Raw genomic sequence first — 18140 nt, forward strand, 5'->3', positions numbered from 1 at the left:
TTAATAGTAGTACTCTGGATAAAGGTTTCGGTACCATTTTTCTTGCTCACTGGACATTATAAAAACAATTAGAGACACAGACAATAGGTATGCTGTCTGTCACAACATATGTTCTTCTAATGAGAGTTATATGCCCATAAACTAAGTACTGTAAAGGATTAAAATGTATAAGATAGGTGAATTGTGGGGGACAGTTTACACTAAACTAAACTGTCTAGGTAAAATGAATATAATTATATTTACAAAAAGTGCAATGAAAACAAAAATGTTTAACATTCCATTTTAATTGAAGATGTCGATACAGTTTTGTATTTCTGGTGAAAAATTACTTTAACATATAGATCTAGCATGACTTTGTGAAGTATAAGAGCAAGTCAGAAGCTTTTAATTACTCCCACTCCATTGCTGATTGCTCCAACGTAATCAATAAATGAATCATTTCTTGCAGTATTTCAGTTCCCATCATTAGCATTCATGTCCATTTGCATTAATTTTCTCCCTTCAGAGTAGATAACAATTCACCATTTTCCTTTAGTTCCTGTAAAGAAATTATAGAATAGTAACTCGGAGCATGTATATTTTGCAATTACTGCTGACAAATTCAGCAAGGATGATTTTCAGACACAAAAGTGAAACTGTCCACTATTCAGGAGGAGATAGACTAAATAACCCACTAGAGGTCCCTCTCAACCACAAGTAATTAATTTTTGTAATTCTGTATTTTAAAAAAGTTTTACAGAACATAAGACACCCAACATGCTACACAAAGGAAAATAAAAAAAATCATGATCCATCAATGGAATTTGTTAAAGTTTAAAACCATGAACTGGTGTAAATTATAATTTACGTATTCCCTAGTCTGGTTAGTTAAATTTAGTTCAAATTATAAGTCATTCAATCTGGTTCAGTTAGTGTGAAATGTTCTGTTTTTCTTAGCTGTATATGGAAAATATCTACAAGCAGAATATTCGTGCATATTCACAGTCATTTTATAACATCTTCAAATTACTGTAACATGCATATGTCAGTAGAATGCATCACTAAAGTGAGCTCTCAATAACAGGTAGTCCAATACAGCTGTTTATTTTTCAAAAACTACTGGTGAGTATAACACATTCCAACTTCTTTGATGCTCAAAATTATACTTCTTGATCAATGTATGAGTTAACCCAAAATTGTGGTAAGTAAATAAAATTTTAAAAAAATCATCTATATAATTTAAGTAACATCACATTATTTTCAGAGCTAAATGGGATGTATCGATTATATCTTCCCAGGAGTTACAATGTGTACTGGCTATAAAACATTCAGACAAGAATAAACTCAGGAGTATTAGGGGTTTAGGAGACTTTGCCTGCTCTGTTACAAAAATAAAAAAACACAGTAACAAATGCAGATCTATTTTTGTTGCTTCGGGGTCTGTTCAAAATACTACAATAAACCTTACTTTTTTTCAGGAATGAGACAGTTTGCTAGGAAAAATGTCTCACCACCTTATTTGAGAAGAGCAATGTCAAAAGTAAAACTAAAAAGCAAATGAAACCTGTAACAATGCACCCACAGGGTAAAAATGGTCTTTACAGTAAAGGTAGCTGACTGCTGTCAAGAAAATACATTTCATTGCTATTTCAGAGTATGTGAGCATGCTGGAGATTTAAAAGCTCCTTTCAACCATATGTTGAAATAATGGTAGTCATAGTAAAACCAACCAAGTCATTCCATTTTAAAATCTAAGGCCATTACATAGGAGCTTATGTATATGGCAGTTAGAAAATATTTTTTTAGAAGTTCACACTAGAAAAGTCAATTTACATTTTAAACAGGAGTCGCCACCTGCTTACCTTAACAATATCCAGCCCGCCAACAAGTTCACCTTTCACGTACAACTGAGGGTATGTTGGCCAGTTTGAATATGTTTTTAATCCTTGCCGCACCTAAGGAAAATAATCTTAACTTTAAGGCTCTTAACGGCAGCTTTAGTAGTGTAGTAGACATAACAGTGACATCTGTGGGGCGGAGGGGACGAGATAAAGACTCAGACTTACCTCTTCATCCTCTAATATGTCAAATGTCTCATAATCAACTCTATAAAGAAAGATGAAAATTACTTATAAATTTTTGCAACATAATACTCACAAAAACATAACACATTTATTTGTTTTCAAACTACCAGACAGCCACCATCCATAATATAGGAGACTCTCACAAGATCTCTATTTATAATCTACAAGCAAGAGACTGCAGAAAGTCAGCTACTTAAGCGGGACATCTGGTAATTGCCCATTAAATACTCCGAGTGACAAACTACTTATTTTACGGATACTACAACTTTTTTAGCATCTACATTAAAATCAAAAGTTAGTATAGACCAAAAAATACCCAATTTCATTGAATGGCTACTTGCGCTGACTAGACAGAGTGACACGTTACACAAGAAAAACTGAGTATGTGCTTTAAGTGTGCAAAATATGTGAGATATTAAAAATCATTCGGTTCATCAACCCACTGCTTAAGAATAGAAAAAGTTTTAGACACCAAAATAAACTATTATACAGACATGAAATGGTCTCAGGCAAAGTTACTGATCCATAATGGTACACTTATTTTGTTGTTAATTCCTAGAGTTATTTCATAAACACCAGACAGTAGGCAAATTCTTATGCTCTGATGGGCTGATGGGCATTGAAACACAGGCAGGGATTTGTATGAGGTGTTTCTGAACTCTACAAATCTCCATTCTGATTGGCTACTGCTCTCAGTTGATTCATAGGGCCATAAATATTGTTGATTACCCTTGCTAGTCACACATCTAACCAGAGAAATAAGATAATATAATTTTTTTTAAATGGAATTATTCAAGGGGCGAAGCTGTTAAGCAATTCTCAAGGGACAAGGAGCTGTAGGGGAAGATGGGAAATCAGACATTAGGCATGGCAAGACACTCAGAATTTGAGGCAGCCATGTTTATTGTGGGCAAAAGGGAATTCTAGAAGAATTGCAAGGATTTTTGTAATCAACAATCAGATTGCAAAGAGGAAAGGATGAGTTAGTGCTTGCTGTTAGTTAGCTGAGCTACCACCAAGCTAAGTAGTTACTTTTCATTATTTAAATTTGAAAGTATGTGACATATAGTGTACCCACTGCATTTGTTTTAGTAGCCAAATAACTTTAAGTAGGGATACAAGTTCCATTTTTATTACAATTATCAAATGCCAGCTGCTTTTCCATCTCTCCAGTGATTATTGAACTAAATAGCCAGCAACAATTATGGATTTGAATTAACTAACAACTATTTGCATTATGCAACGTTTCACGCAGAACAAGAGAGTTACATGTCCAGCAATAATCAAGAGGAGTAATTCACTAATATGATTAGACAGAGAACTTGTTCAACAGACCTTTGAGTGTGCTTAAACTGCCTCCCACATTCTGGCAATCACCAGTGGCAGATGTTAATCTTATACTAAATGTACTGTGAACTCAGTCACCATACTAGACATCTCCCTCTATCCGTTTCTCTTTCCACTAAAGCCTTCTATTTTTAGGGCATTAATAAGATACCTCCTTTAAATGTTTATAAATACATTTTTAGGTGAGAGAAAAAGCCATTCTCCATTAGAATGATTCAATTTACTATTGCTACCTGGTGTTTTTCCACCTTTTAAGTTTACTTATAAACACTACACTTTTATTCATTACAAAGCTGTTCTCTCTTAAATTATAGCTACATACCCAGTGCTGTTTAGGATTTCTATAATTTGCTTGCTGAATCCACATTTTGCCATCTATAATGAGAGAAAGACTTATTAGACTACAACACTATCTTTCAAGTTTTGTGAAGTTTTAAAGTTCTTAAGCCAAGAAAATTCCAGCTTCCAGATTCTCATATCACAACCCAATTAATCTGTTTTATTTCTAAGAAATAACCCTTCTTGATGTGCACTCTCTCTGCTGTCCTCCTTCCGCAATCACCTTTTAACAGCTACATTACATTTGCTCTGCCAAGTTTAACTTCATAGAGCAATTTTAGACTAAAACCAAAAGGGGGAGACAATTCAAATACAAACAGTATAAACAATGTAGATGAAGCTGATGAATGTAACTAAAGTTTTAGTGAGATACTTGCATCACCACAGCAATGTGCTCAGCTGAGGTACTGATAACTGTCAGATAAATTACAGATTGCTTTGCACGGTCTGTAGAAGCAAGTCAGACAGATAACTTCCTGATATCACTCCAATTTCAGTTGCCAAAAAGAAGAGAGGTTTAACGGTTCCTTCCGTGCAGATGTGAACATCAAAAGAAATTACAATGAAACCATTTTGGAGATCTTTACCTGCTTGTTTCCTTTCATAAACAGCATCACAGAAGCTTTGTTTGTCAGGACTTTAAGTCTAAAATAGGGGAAAAAATTATATGAAATATCTCAGTTCAATTATTAACCATACTTTTGATCTACTTCTTCAGTAACATACATATAAGATAGGAAGATAATTTATAGGTTTAGTAGATACATTTAAAGCTGCATTATAAACAACTGAATTTATTTATATTCCATTCTATTTCATTCTCTCCCTAAGCCACTGTAAACCATATTACTTTTAAAGCAACAATTATTTTTTCCAGATTAAACTGAAAACACCTAGATGCAGCAAACTTAAGGGGAAAATTCCATATTGAATTGGAGATATTTTTAATATAATATCCAGATATCTGTGTATCTAATCACAGGTATCAGAAAGACAAGGTGGGTGAGGTAATACTTTTACTGGGCCAACTTCTGTTGGTGAGAGAGACAAGCTTTCGAATTTACACAATAATGCTCTCTTTGGAAGACCTGAAGAAGAGCTTTGTGTAAGCTCAAAAGCTTGTCTCTCACCAACAGAAGTTGGCCCAATAAAAGATATTACTGAACCTAGCTTGTCTCTATAGTAGCAGTGTTGGTCCCAGGACATAACACTGCACAGTTACAGATATGTAATCTATACACAATATTTCAAATGCAGAACCTAGCTATTAGTGATTCATCTTCTTCTCATACATCATTAGATAAAGTCTTTGCTAGTACTCTACGAAAAGTTATGACTGACATCCAATAGTCAAACCCATTTCAGTTGAGATGGTATTTTAATATTTTTGGTTTCTTGCTTGCTAAGAATTTACTGTTCCATAACATTTTTACAGGATCATAACAACCTCTTTCCCCAAATTCTCCATCAGGAATTTTGACGGGTCATATACAGAACATTAAAGTCCCACAACATCTGATAAAATAGGGCATCAAATTTTATGAACTTCTAAAAGAGCTGCCAGGTTGTAGAAAATATGCTCCATTTTATTTTTTTTTTAATTTCCCATTAGGTTTAATTCTTTGCTTGAATGAGTGGAGAGTAGGGGCCGTAGGGAGCCAGCTGCAGATCTCTGATCCTCTAAAGGGGTAGAATTTCATTATAGTCACGTTTAGCAAAGAGAAAGTAGCACGGTCAAACACCTAGGTTGCCACTGTTCTGTTGAGTGACTTTCCCTTCTGCGTTGACCACAGAAGTCAATTGGCCAGAGATTCACAAGTGCAAAATGTAAAAGAAGTTTAATTACAGTGCTGTAAAAATACGCTTTGGTTTTCAAAGGAAAACTGGGAAGCTGGAAGACAGCTATGGAAAGCTGAAAATTAAGCTGGGCAACAAACTCAACTGTTTCAAGATGAGTACAATAATGTAATGAGACAAAGATTGGAGTGGATCTAGAACTTCTAGCCTCGCTCTATGAATAGGAGTTCTATGACTGTCCTGCACAGTGAATGGACAATTGCCATTTTGCCAGAGTTAAAGTATCAGAATGAATGAAGATTTCAAATCCTTGTCTTACAGCTCTCGTTGCTTCTTTACTGAGGCATCCACCTGAACCAATCTTAACTTGACTTCATTAAAACACATTTAGATCCTGTATAAGCATCCTTTTCAGAGATGGAAGAAGTGACATCTCATATTATGACTAATGGAGAAAAGAAACTAATTGTTTTTGCTTCAAAGGCTAAGCAAAGCAGAAAACAAAGCATGAATTGGACGGTACAAATTAGGAATTAATTTCAGAGCTTGCAAGTTGGCACGGGGGAAGGAGAAGACCAGCAAAAGCACCTCTTGCCGAAAAAATTCCATTTAAAAAGAAAGTGACTCAGAAGATATAACTCATCACCCAATGGAACCAGTCAGTTTTGCTAGAGGGGATGGCTCGCTCAGTAGTCAAAACATTAGGTTTCAAATATTGAGTCTCCTTGGAGCTAATGGTTCAAATCCCAAAAATGCAGGTTAAGCTCTTTATCCTCAAGATAGTTTGAGTTCCATGTAGTTTGCTGTAAAGAGGTGTTTTTATTTTTAATCTTAAAAAAAAAAAAAAAAAAAGTCTGTGAGCTCTGTGCAGACATTTAAGAGCTCATAAGCAAGGGTTTGTCCTGGTATTACTGAAATATTTCAGTGTTTATTACCCTTACCCATGACAAAACATAGTGCTGTTCATTATCACATTATTTTATTATTGTTTCTGTAGTCTACTGAAGTTTATGTTACTGTATATTTTCCTACCAATATTTTCAAGTACTTCTACTTATTATATTATATATATATATATATATATACATACATACACACACACACACACACAGTAGTACAAAATATAGCCCTTATCCTGTAATCAGATCTGGAGGGGTCAGACACTATAATACAGCATAATGCTATATCTGAATATATTTGACTGCAGAATCAAGGCCAAAATGAGTAACTAAAACTTGAAAAAAAAAAACATATTGCATTATCATATTATTTGAATAATATGAGTATTAAGCACAAAGAGTAAATTAAAGGGTATGCTCTCATCTAACTTTTGCATGTTCTGATTTGTAAGTATTTAACTGTGCAGCCTACCAGTGCTTTATTGTAATACAGTAGAACTTCAGAGTTATGAAAACCGAAGTTACGAACTGACCAGTCAAGCACACGTCTCATTTGGAACCAGAAGCATGCAATCAGGCAACAGCAGAGACAAAAAAGCAAATACAGTACAGTACTGTGTTAAACTACTAAACAAAATAAAAATAAAGGGAAAATTTAAAAAGGATTTTACAAGAAAGTGTTTCTGTGCTTCTTTCATTTAAATTAAGATAGTTAAAAGCAGAATTTTTCTTCTGCATAGTGATGTTTCACAGCTGAATTAAGTCAATGTTCAGTTGTAAACTTTTGAAAGAACAACCATAACGTTTTGTTCAGCATTACAAACATTTCAGAGTTACGAACAACCTACATTCCTGAGATGTTCATAACTCTGAGGTTCTACTGTAGTTTGCATTATATGCTATTTCCCAAGCGTGGTTTACCAATGCTTCTTTGACAGTTGGGATCAGACACTTCCAGAGCTTTATAGATACCCAGTATCACCAGCCTCAGACTATGAGTAGGTATGTGTGTGTCAATATTTGCCTTCAGGGAATAGATGTAACTTGATAATTTAGCTTCCTCTTTCCTGTCTTAATGGTGTGATACATAAGATGAGAAACAAATTCCCACTACTTGCTAGCTATTGCTATAAAATAGGAAGATGCTTCACATATTTAGAGCTTATGATTTGTTTGGTTACCAGGCTTGGCTTAGTGGAGCAGCCAAATTTAAACAGAGCATGTGCTCAAATGGGAAGACTCAAGAGGCCAGACTGGCTTCTAGATATTAGGTCTGCCTTGGGAGATTAAAAACCCACAATGCATCACTAAAAAGCACATGTCAAAGGAGACAACAGTTAGAACTGAAGAGTGGGGAGCGAGGCTACATAATTATACTGTACTGACACCATAGTAATCAAATCTATACCCAATCAGATTCAAAAATTTTAAAAAAAGTTACTTGTAGAGATACAACATTTTCTATAAAAGGATTTACCTCTGTTTCCTTTCTTAAAAAACTAGTTGTTATTCAAGAAAAGAGACGGGAGGAAATCTGTGTCCGATTTTAAATGTAATAAAACTTGTAGTCTAAGTAAATCCCATCAAAACAGCATACCCAAATGTTTACTTCTATATACCATCACCCATGTTATCTACAATTGAAGAGATAACTAAAAGATTCAATTACTTCAAATGAAAGATTGCAGCATTACAGTAATTTACTTTTTAAGTGTTGATGTATTTCTGAGAGTCAGAATATGGATGTTGCCTCTAAACTATAACAGGCTGCTAAAATAAAGATATAATGCATCATACTTGTCTTCCAATTTGTGTGCCTTGGGACAGATTGTGTCCAGTTCTCCAGAAGCCTCCAGTTCCTGAAAAACAGGTGTTCAGATTTAGAAAGAGATGGTTTTATACATATCAATCGATCACACACACACACACACACACACACACACACACACACACACACTTTTAAAAACATGCAAAATATAAAAAAGATACAGATTTCTCAATTTCTAACCTTAACAATATCCAGTCCACCTATAAGCTCTCCAGCTACATACAACTGTGGATAAGTAGGCCAATTAGAGTATGTTTTCAGTCCTTGACGTACTTCTTCATCAGAAAAAATATCAAAACTGCTAAACATAATGTTATGTTTGTTAAGAATCTCCACCATTTGTCTGCTGAAACCTGGATATAAAGAGGATATCAGTTAGGCGGTGATTAATTTAAATTATATCTATTTTTAAATAAAATGCTCTCATGGCTATATGAAAATTTATTTGGTTAAAAAATGTACTACAGATCATTCAGACAATAACCGCTCCCTACAAGGTTCTAGTGTGTTTCTTTTTCTTATTTGAGAGTATTAACATGATAAAACAAAAAAGACAATGAATAAAAATGGTTTTATTATTGCGATTATTAAGCCTAAGTATCTAGACAGTACGTATGTCTGAAGTCTGCCTGCATAAACAATTACATTCAGTAACTTTAGTGTACTACATTTTGGTGGAACTTCTTATGATTAAACCTCAAAGAAATCTATTTCCCTAGTCTCTGACTTGTCTAGTCCTTCTTCCTTCTGCATCCAAAAGAAAAGATACTCTTTGCCCTCCTCCACATCTTCTGCTTCCCATTCTCTTCCCCTCACACACATACTTTACATTCCTGCAGCTCTTCTTGTTTTCTCCCTCCAGCTACTGCCTGTCTCCCCCAAACACCAATAGTTTGAATTAGTTGAAACTGACTGACTAAAGAGCACGGGAACTATGCCTATTGGGTGGCAGTAGTTTGACTTTTAAAATGGCCTTTTTCGGGCTGCGTTTTTTAAGTATTTACATTCACAAGAGTACATATTTTATTGTACTTGTTTCAGGGTAGCAGCCGTGTTAGTCTGTATCCTCAAAAAGAACAGGAGTACTTGTGGCACCTTAGATGCATCCGAAGAAGTGGGTTGTAGCCCACGAAAACTTATGCTCTAATAAATTTGTTAGTCTCTAAGGTGCCACAAGTACTCCTGTTCTTATTGTACTTGTGACACTTTTTATTAGGTACTATGAAGTCTTGTACTTTTCTTCTGATACTTTCTCATTAGCACATTAAGTCCTGGACATCAGATTTATAAAATATGGGATTTAAAACACCCTATTATGTAGTCTGTTTTACAAAAAAATGTTTCTTTTCATAATTTCTTTGTTCTAAGAAAATATACAATAATGAATGTATCCTAGTCTTCACACACGCATTAACTTTTTACAATACTGTACACAAAACTTAACGTTCCTTATGCATAATAAACCATTTTTTACACTAAAAAAGGGACTAGCTAGAGATCATTTTGAAAAATCTTCTGTCATAACCACCACCACCACCATTCTAGATTACTAAAACTGAAAAGTAGATTTTGAACATTTTCACTATTCGGATTTTTTTTTTTTTTACATTTTTTTAATAAACAGAACAAAAGGAATTCTTAAATAAAAATAACCAGACTGTCACATACAAATAACTATTATTTGATTTCAACTTGCAAGATCACTTATTAATTTTTTAAATATGGATTTGCACTACAGTTTTCTGCAGTTTGCATGATCTGCAATTTGTTGAGATGAGGTACTGATATGTATATGTATGACATCTAAGTGTTAAGTTCATGTACAGCCTGAAGTAAAAACATGGACTCTGAAATTTCTCATTCATCTGGGAGTTCATTAGTAAACAGCTAATGGGTGATTGCTGATGGTTATTCTGTTGTCAATATATTAACTCATTTCTATTGAACAAGGCTGAGAAAAAGCTTCATTTTAGCTATAGGCAATTATGCAGACTAGAAAGATAGACTGGTTGGGTTTCATTTTTAAGGGTTAAAGTAGCAGAATGGAAATGTTATGCTTAGGGAAAAAGTACCAATACAGCTTTACTTTCATAACAAAAGATTTAGGTTGAATGTCTGAAAAAACGCCATACATGTAAACAAAGAATTAAAGTGTGAACAAAATGTATATCCAGACAGCCATAAATGCCACTATATACTTTATACTGTTAATGAGAATAAATAAAATTGTAATACCAATGAAACAAGCAAACCAATGTAGTCGCAGCCCAAAAATCTCCTGAAACAAGATTTACACGTGTAGCAACACGATACAACAGCCAGTGAACACATGGCCAAGGGAACAGACTTCACTCAACACCATACTGAAGTTGACTCTCTCAATGAAGTAATGATTAACTACAAAAAAAGATTCCATATCCCACCACAGGAGAGGGTTCCACACCAGTCGCCAAGTGCACTCATCTATCATTTCAAATCTGTTGTCTCTCTCAAAATAGTTATTGTTCACAACTATATTCATCCTTAGATAACCACATGCAGCATCTTGTAATTATTTTACATTCTTTTTACTTATCTAATGCCATTGTCAAAACAAATCAGTTTGATCTTTGACAATTTAGCCTTTTTAATATGGTAAGCTCTCTTCTCATTAAAAGGTATGCATATTTTAATAACTCTGCCAACACCAGCATACTATAGATTTTTATCACCAACCAACACCACATTCTATCTTAAGTATCTTATCTGCTGAATTGGACTAACTACTAAATTAACTTCTCTTCAATCTTAGTTACAAACCCAGGCAAAACTATATACAACTGCAAATTTTCACTGATAATCTTGATTTTAATACATAAATCTGTACTATGTAAGTAAACAGAGCTCACTGTGTATTTTTCATAGAATGTGTGACAGTAATATATAGTACAAAATCTGTGCAAGTTTGAAAAAATATTGTACAATATTACAGTGCATGGTTGTATAATTAGAGATTCTTTTATGCAAATGCACCAAAGAGCCAAAACTCTGTGTGTAATCTTGATTTCAGCTTTTCTGAGCACTTAACCATGCACTCTCAATGCTCACTTAATCTCTTATGTTTAAACTTGGTTGAGTCCCCTCTGTGAAATAATGGATTTCCGCTGAACCTCCGCCTCAGCCCACATACACATTCAGTACACTTCATTACGCACGAGCAGGAGAGTGCAAGAGGGGAGGACTCCTGTCTCATACTGAGAAAGCCGGACGATCAGCAAGTTATCTTACGTGCCTATACACAAATGCAAGAAGCTTTGGAAACAAGCAGGGAGAACTGGAAGTCCTGGCACGGTCAAGGAACTATAATGTGATTGGAATAACAGAGACTTGGTGGGATAACTCACATGACTGGAGTACTGTCATGGATGTCTATAAACTGTTCAGGAAGGACAGGCCGGGGAGAAAAGGTGGGGGAGTTGCACTGTATGTAAGAGAGCAGTATGACTACTCAGAGCTCCGGTATGAAACTGCAGAAAAACCTGAGAATCTCTAGATTAAGTTTAGAAGTGTGAGCAACAAAGGTGATGTCGTGGTGGGAGTCTGCTATCGACCACCAGACCAGGGGGATGAGGTGGACAAGGCTTTCTTCCAGCAACTAACAAGTTACTAGATCACAGGCCCTGATTCTCATGGGAGACTTCAATCACCCTGATATCTGCTGGGAGAGCAATACAGCAGTGCACACACAATCCAGGAAGTTTTTGGAAAGTGTAGGGGACAATTTTCTGGTGCAAGTGCTGGAGGAACCAACTAGGGGCAGAGCTCTTCTTGACCTGCTGCTCACAAACAGCGAAGAATTAGTAGGGGAAGCAAAAGTGGATGGGAACCTGGAAGGCAGTGACCATGAGATGGTTGAGTTCAGGATCCCGACACAAGGAAGAAAGGACAGCAGCAGAATACGGACCCTGGACTTCAGAAAAGCAGACTGACTCCCTCAGAGAACTGATGGGCAGGATCCCCTGGGAGAATAACATGAGAGGGAAAGGAGTCCAGGAGAGCTGGTTGTATTTTAAAGAATCCTTATTAAGGTTGCAGGAACAAACCATCCTGATGTGTAGAAAGAATAGTAAATATGGCAGGCGACCAGCTTGGCTTAACAGTGAAATCCTTGCTGATCTTAAAACACAAAAAAGAAGTTTACAAGAAGTGGAAGATTGGACAAATGACCAGGGAGGAGTATAAAAATATTGCTCAGGCATGCAGGAGTGAAATCAGGAAGGCCAAATCACACTCGGAGTTGCAGATAGCAAGGGATGTTAAGAGTAACAAGAAGGGTTTCTTCAGGTATGTTAGCAACAAGAAGAAAGTCAAGAAAACTGTGGGCCCCTTACTGAATGAGGGAGCTAAGAAGGCTAATGGAATTTTGGTCTGTATAAGTAGGGGCATTGCCAGCAGATTGAGGGACGTGATCATTCCCCTCTACTCGACATTGTTGAGGCCTCATCTGGTGTACTGTGTCCAGTTTTACGTCCCACACTACAAGAAGAATGTGGAAAAATTGGAAAAAGTCCAGCGGAGGGCAACAAAAATGATTGGGGGACTGGAGCACATGACTTATGAGGAGAGGCTGAGGGAACTGGGATTGTTTAGTCTGCAGAAGAATAAGAGGGGATTTGATAGCTGCTTTCAACTACCTGAAAGGAGGTTCCAAAGAGGATGGAATCTAAACTGTTCTCAGTGGTACCAGATGACAGAACAAGGAGTAATGGTCTCAAGTTGCAGTGGGGGAGGATTAGGTTGGATATTAGGAAAAACTTTTTCACTAGGAGGGTGGTGAAGCACTGGAATGGGTTAGCTAGAGAGGTGGTGGAATCTCCTTCCATAGAGGTTTTTAAGGTCAGGCTTGACGAAACCCTGGCTGGGATGATTTAGTTGGGGATTGGTCCTGCTTTGAGCAGGGGGTTGGACTAGATGACCTCCTGAGGTCCCTTCCAACCCTGATGTTCTAGGATTACGTTGTTAAAATTAGCCTCACATACATGTACAGATATAACCTTTTAAAAGCTCAGTGTGCGATTTGCAAAAGCTCATGCCTACCTTCAAGCTGTTTTGATACAAGGGGTGTTCTTATAAAGGTTTCAAAGTTTCAGGATGTTGTCAAAGCAGAAGGGTCAAAGTGAAAACTTTTACTTAACCTACACTATAGTAGTAACTGTCTCCGACACTATAATTATGAAAATTAAGACATTTCACTGGCATACTGAGTATATGCAAATGAAATACAAACACTAAAAAACTGAGATTGTGTTTTTAAAATAAACAAAACAGTTCTAATCTATAATCTCCCATCAGAGTGAATTTAAAAAATGTATTTAAATTAAATACATTTTTCTCTATAAAAAAGACTATTTAAAGTTAAATCTGAAATTATGACACCCTATGTTAAGACCTAAACTAGGGTTGCCACCCATCCAAGTTTTCCTCGGACAATCCAGTTTTTGGCATCTGTGTGCCAGTGTTTTAAAGGAAGTTTAAAATAATGTTTTAAAGGAAGTCAAACCACAGAACTGGTGGAATTCAGTGCCTAAGCACCTGGAACCAAGAGTTCATTGAAGTGCTATACTAGCTTCTGACAGCAGTAGCTTCCTCTGCAGGTAAAAGAGAATTTTTTTTTTCATTTCAATTTATTCAACTAGTTCAGTCCAATGACTAGTTCATACGAAGTTGGGAAACAGATTGGGAGCCGAGAAAGCAGGAAAGCTTGGTTTCCTCTTTCAAGCTATGAATAAAAAAGGAGGTGTAAGCAGATGACACTTTCTAGTCCTAAATTTGGAACAACATGGTGATCAGAAACAATCAAGTTCAATATACTAAGATAATAGTTTATTTGATTAAGAAATGTATGGATAAACTTATTTTGTTTTTCTGCATCCAGCACATTTAAGGTACTTTTATATAGAACTCCACTGGGATGGAATTTGGAATGTAATTAAATATACAAACAGCACTTTTAAGTAGTTTATTAGTTAACTAAATGACATAAGAAATGTGTCATTGGCCATTTTCTAACATAATGAAAAATGTAAAAACTAAGAATCTGAATACATATGTTAAGCTATATAGTTGCTTAAATAAATGTCAACAGATATAGTAGATGCTCTGGTTAGCAAAAAAGGACCAAATTTACTGTAAAGGCTACAGTTGGTTGCGGATCAACGTTTTAATGGTTACTAACAGATGAGAATAAACTTTTCTTGTAGAAAATAAGTACAAATTCAAAACAAAATTAAAATCATTTATTTAAATCAAGGTTTTTTTCTTGCTGATTTAAATCACATTTAAAATCTATGATATAAATCACTGATTTAAATCAATCCACTCCATCTCCCATTCACTGTAACATACTGGGGGAAACCAAACTGTATTACAAATATTTTGCAAAGCAAAAACCACATATTATAGCCAAGGCAAGAAATTTATGAGTGATAGAAATAAAATTATTAAGAAATAAAATGCTATTTGGGATAAAGACACAGGTGCTTACAACCATCTCAATTTTTTATTGCATATGAAATATGTATGAGGAGTGTGCAAATATTTATGAATGGGCTTGTTTTGTTCACATAAGATTTTAAGGTGCACACATAGTTGTACAGTTAACGTGTGTGTGTGTGGGGAGGAGGGGGGTGAATGTTTAGTTTTAGTTTGTTACTTGTTAAACCATTTCTACCTTAACCCATAGGTGCTGGAACTAGAGATGCTGGCTTGAAGTGGTTTCCATTATATACTGGGTTTACAGTTTTGTTCAATGGCTTAGCACCCGCACTATAAAAATTGTTCCAGCATCCCTGCCATAATGATCTTGTGGGACTTATTAATCTAATTAAAATGTAGCAGCATTATAGGAGTTAATAAGGAAAAAGACATCAGATCAGATATTCCTATTGCATGAACCATCTCTCCCCCCATTTACAGGATCCTGCAGACCACTTCATCTCCCATTTATAATCCTGTAACATTCCCACAGCACTCACAACAGTTGTTTATATGTAAAAGTGACTTTTTAATTATTTTCTTTTAATACAATTAGCTGTTGGAGGTGGAGCCAATGGCATGTGATCAACCAACATACAACCAAGTGATCCACAGACACAATCTGAAAACAGCTTTATTAAACCACGGAGTCGCTCCCTGCCAATGCAGGACTGTTCCTTATAGTACATTATGTAGTGTTTTGTCTGGTCTTTTTAAAATCCCAAACAATGGTACTTTCACCATTACTTTCCTTTTAAGATTGTTTCACAGCCCAATACATTTCATTGGCAAAAAGTTCTTCCTCCTATTCAGATTAAATTATTTTAATTCCATCTCATCACTCCCATTTACTGCACTCAACTCCTCGGGTTAATCTTCAGAATACATGTAGACTTCCTTCCTTCCCCCATCCACAAGTCATTGCTTAGGCAAGATATACATATTTAGCTCTTTAAAATCCTTCTTCAAAAGGCTCTTGGTCAGTTGTGTTGCTCTTTTCCTAAATCCCTCCAATCTGTCAACATCAGGCCTGTTCCAAAGTTCACTGAAGTCGGTGGAAAGCTTTCCACTGACTTTAACAGGCTTTGGATCAGACCCATGGTGACCAGAAATGAAAGTACTATTCCAGCTATTATACCACAACTATAGCAAGAAGTCCTAATACCTTCTTGTCCCAGGACATGACGCCTGTGTTTGCAGCCCAAAATACCCTTTTTTGTAGTCATACATATTGCAAACTCAAATCACTACCACCCCTCACTTCATCATTTGCACTCTTACTTCCTCCCTCTGAACTTGTGTGTTTTGAATAGCTTTCACCTTCCTCTCCCTCTCTTTTACCCCAGTGTAGTACTGAAGCTTGTGCCTATTTAATTTTTTTTTTTTTTTTTTTTTTTTAATGTTCTTGCCATTTTCAGTTTCTCTAGGTCCTTTCGTACTTTTTCCTCCATTTTTACTATTTACTCAACTCTTCTCAGTTTGGCTTCTTTCGTGAATCTCATGAATACACTCTTATAAAGAATATAGCAAATAAGTATGGTCATCACTTTGGTACCTCATTAGAAACCTCTCTCAAACACTGACTCTTCCCTGTTGCATTGTTACTTATTGCCCTTTGTTTCCAGTCAGTTACCCAGTTTTAAATCCACATGCGTTCTTAACCAAACCAATTTAATTTTTAAATTATAATTTTGAGGAATTGTATCAAAGTCAGGCTGGATAAAAAGTGATTTTTAAATTCATTATATATTTATACATGATTTTATTTAAATTTGAGATGAGTTAAATTAAAAAACTATTGAAAATTAAATTTATATTTTACGATAACCTAGGTTAAGGCCTGAATTTACTATAATCTATTAATATTATTTTATTTTAATTAAAATGATTTTAACACTACGTTTGCTGCCACTTTTTGAAGAAAGTCAAATCACTGCACTGGTGGAAGTCACTGCCTAATCACCTGGAACCAAAGTGTGTTGAAGTGCTAAACTGTTTTTTGACAGCGATAACCTCTTCTGCAGGTACCGAGAATTTATTCCCCCCCTCCCCTCCCCAAGTTTATTCAACTACTTCAGTTCAATGACTAGCTCATTCAAAGTTTAGGAATCAACCGGGTTTGGGGGGGAAAAAAAACGGGAGGAGAAGGTGGGGCAGAACAGCTTGTTTTCTTCCTCTGATCTACAGGCGAAAAATGAGGTCGGAGAGGATGAGACCTACTAGTTCTAAAACCTTGAAAAGCATAGTGATCAGAAACAAACAGTTCAATATACTAACTACAGATACTTCCTTTGTTTAATAAATCAGTCAGTTTCAAATGCAAAATGTGTTTTGGTAAGCTTTTTAATTGTATGCTGATACTTTGTTTTTAACTAAAAAAAAACCTTGAAAATGCTATTTGTGCATTTTTAATTGATCCTGAATGTCTCTCCAAACAGAGCAAGCAAAATCACTAGTAAAACCTTTACCATCCAGTAAATAATAAATGCATCATTCACCATTTCCTACCATACTAAAACTGTAAAAATTAAGAATCTGAATAAATGTAAGTTACACTATATAACTGTTTAAATAAATACGTATAAATAGTGTATCCTCTTATCAGTAAAAAGAAGCACCAAATTTAGCATAAAGGATATATTTAGCTGTAAATCAACATGTTTTAAATGGTTACCAAACAATGAGTCTCAAACTTGCATTAGGACAAGAACTAAAAAATACAAATGCAAATCAAAATTAAAATAAATTATTTCAATCACAGTTTCCTGCTTGCTGATTTAAATCGTAATTAAAATCAATTACTTAAATCATTTTGATTTAAATAAATCCCCTCTAAACAAAGTGTTTTACCATGGGCAGCGGGTAGAGCCTCCTCAGGGGAGGCTATTCCACAGCTCTGCCCCTTCCCCCTATGCCCTCCCCACAGCCGGCCAGAGCCCTGAGACCCCTCCCAACCCGCAGTCAAAGCCACAAGCCCTTCTCCCCGCCCAGAGGAGCCCCGGATGGGCTGACTGAAGCCCTGAGCCAAGCCTCCCTTGGCCCGGAGGAGCCTGGGGCTGGCCACAGCCGCGCCTCCGCTCCCCAGACCCAACCCAAACAGAGGAAAGGCATCTGTAAAAGACGCTTTTATTTTGTCCCATGCAGGTTCCAGGGCGGCTGAGGAGGCAATACTGTAACTTCATGGGGGGATTGTGAAAATAAATTAGTGTTTTGATACGGTCAGATACTTTAATGCAGTGGTCCCTGTATTAAACTGTGGGGGTGTGCCCTCCAGGGGGGCAGAGGGGTGCAGAGGACAGTTGGAGGAGGCATGGCGGGACCGAGGACAGTTCCCGTGGGGGATGGGGAGGGAGC

General features: G+C 36.1%; 1 protein-coding gene across 1 annotated transcript in view; it reads right to left on the bottom strand.

The window, feature by feature from the left end:
- Positions 1–264: 264 nt before the first annotated feature.
- GLRX3 (glutaredoxin 3) overlaps positions 265–18140 on the bottom strand; it is a 32557-nt gene continuing 14681 nt past the window's right edge. The window contains exons 5-11 of the mRNA XM_034776315.1: positions 8454–8626; positions 8243–8304; positions 4337–4394; positions 3733–3785; positions 2046–2085; positions 1842–1934; positions 265–538 (exon numbers count right to left, since the gene is read on the bottom strand). Coding sequence (XP_034632206.1) covers positions 488–538; positions 1842–1934; positions 2046–2085; positions 3733–3785; positions 4337–4394; positions 8243–8304; positions 8454–8626 — 530 coding nt within the window. The 3' untranslated portion in view covers positions 265–487. The remainder of the gene's footprint in view (positions 539–1841; positions 1935–2045; positions 2086–3732; positions 3786–4336; positions 4395–8242; positions 8305–8453; positions 8627–18140) is intronic.

The sequence above is a fragment of the Trachemys scripta genome, chromosome 7, assembly GCF_013100865.1.
Source record: "Trachemys scripta elegans isolate TJP31775 chromosome 7, CAS_Tse_1.0, whole genome shotgun sequence".
Classification (NCBI taxonomy): domain Eukaryota; kingdom Metazoa; phylum Chordata; order Testudines; family Emydidae; genus Trachemys; species Trachemys scripta.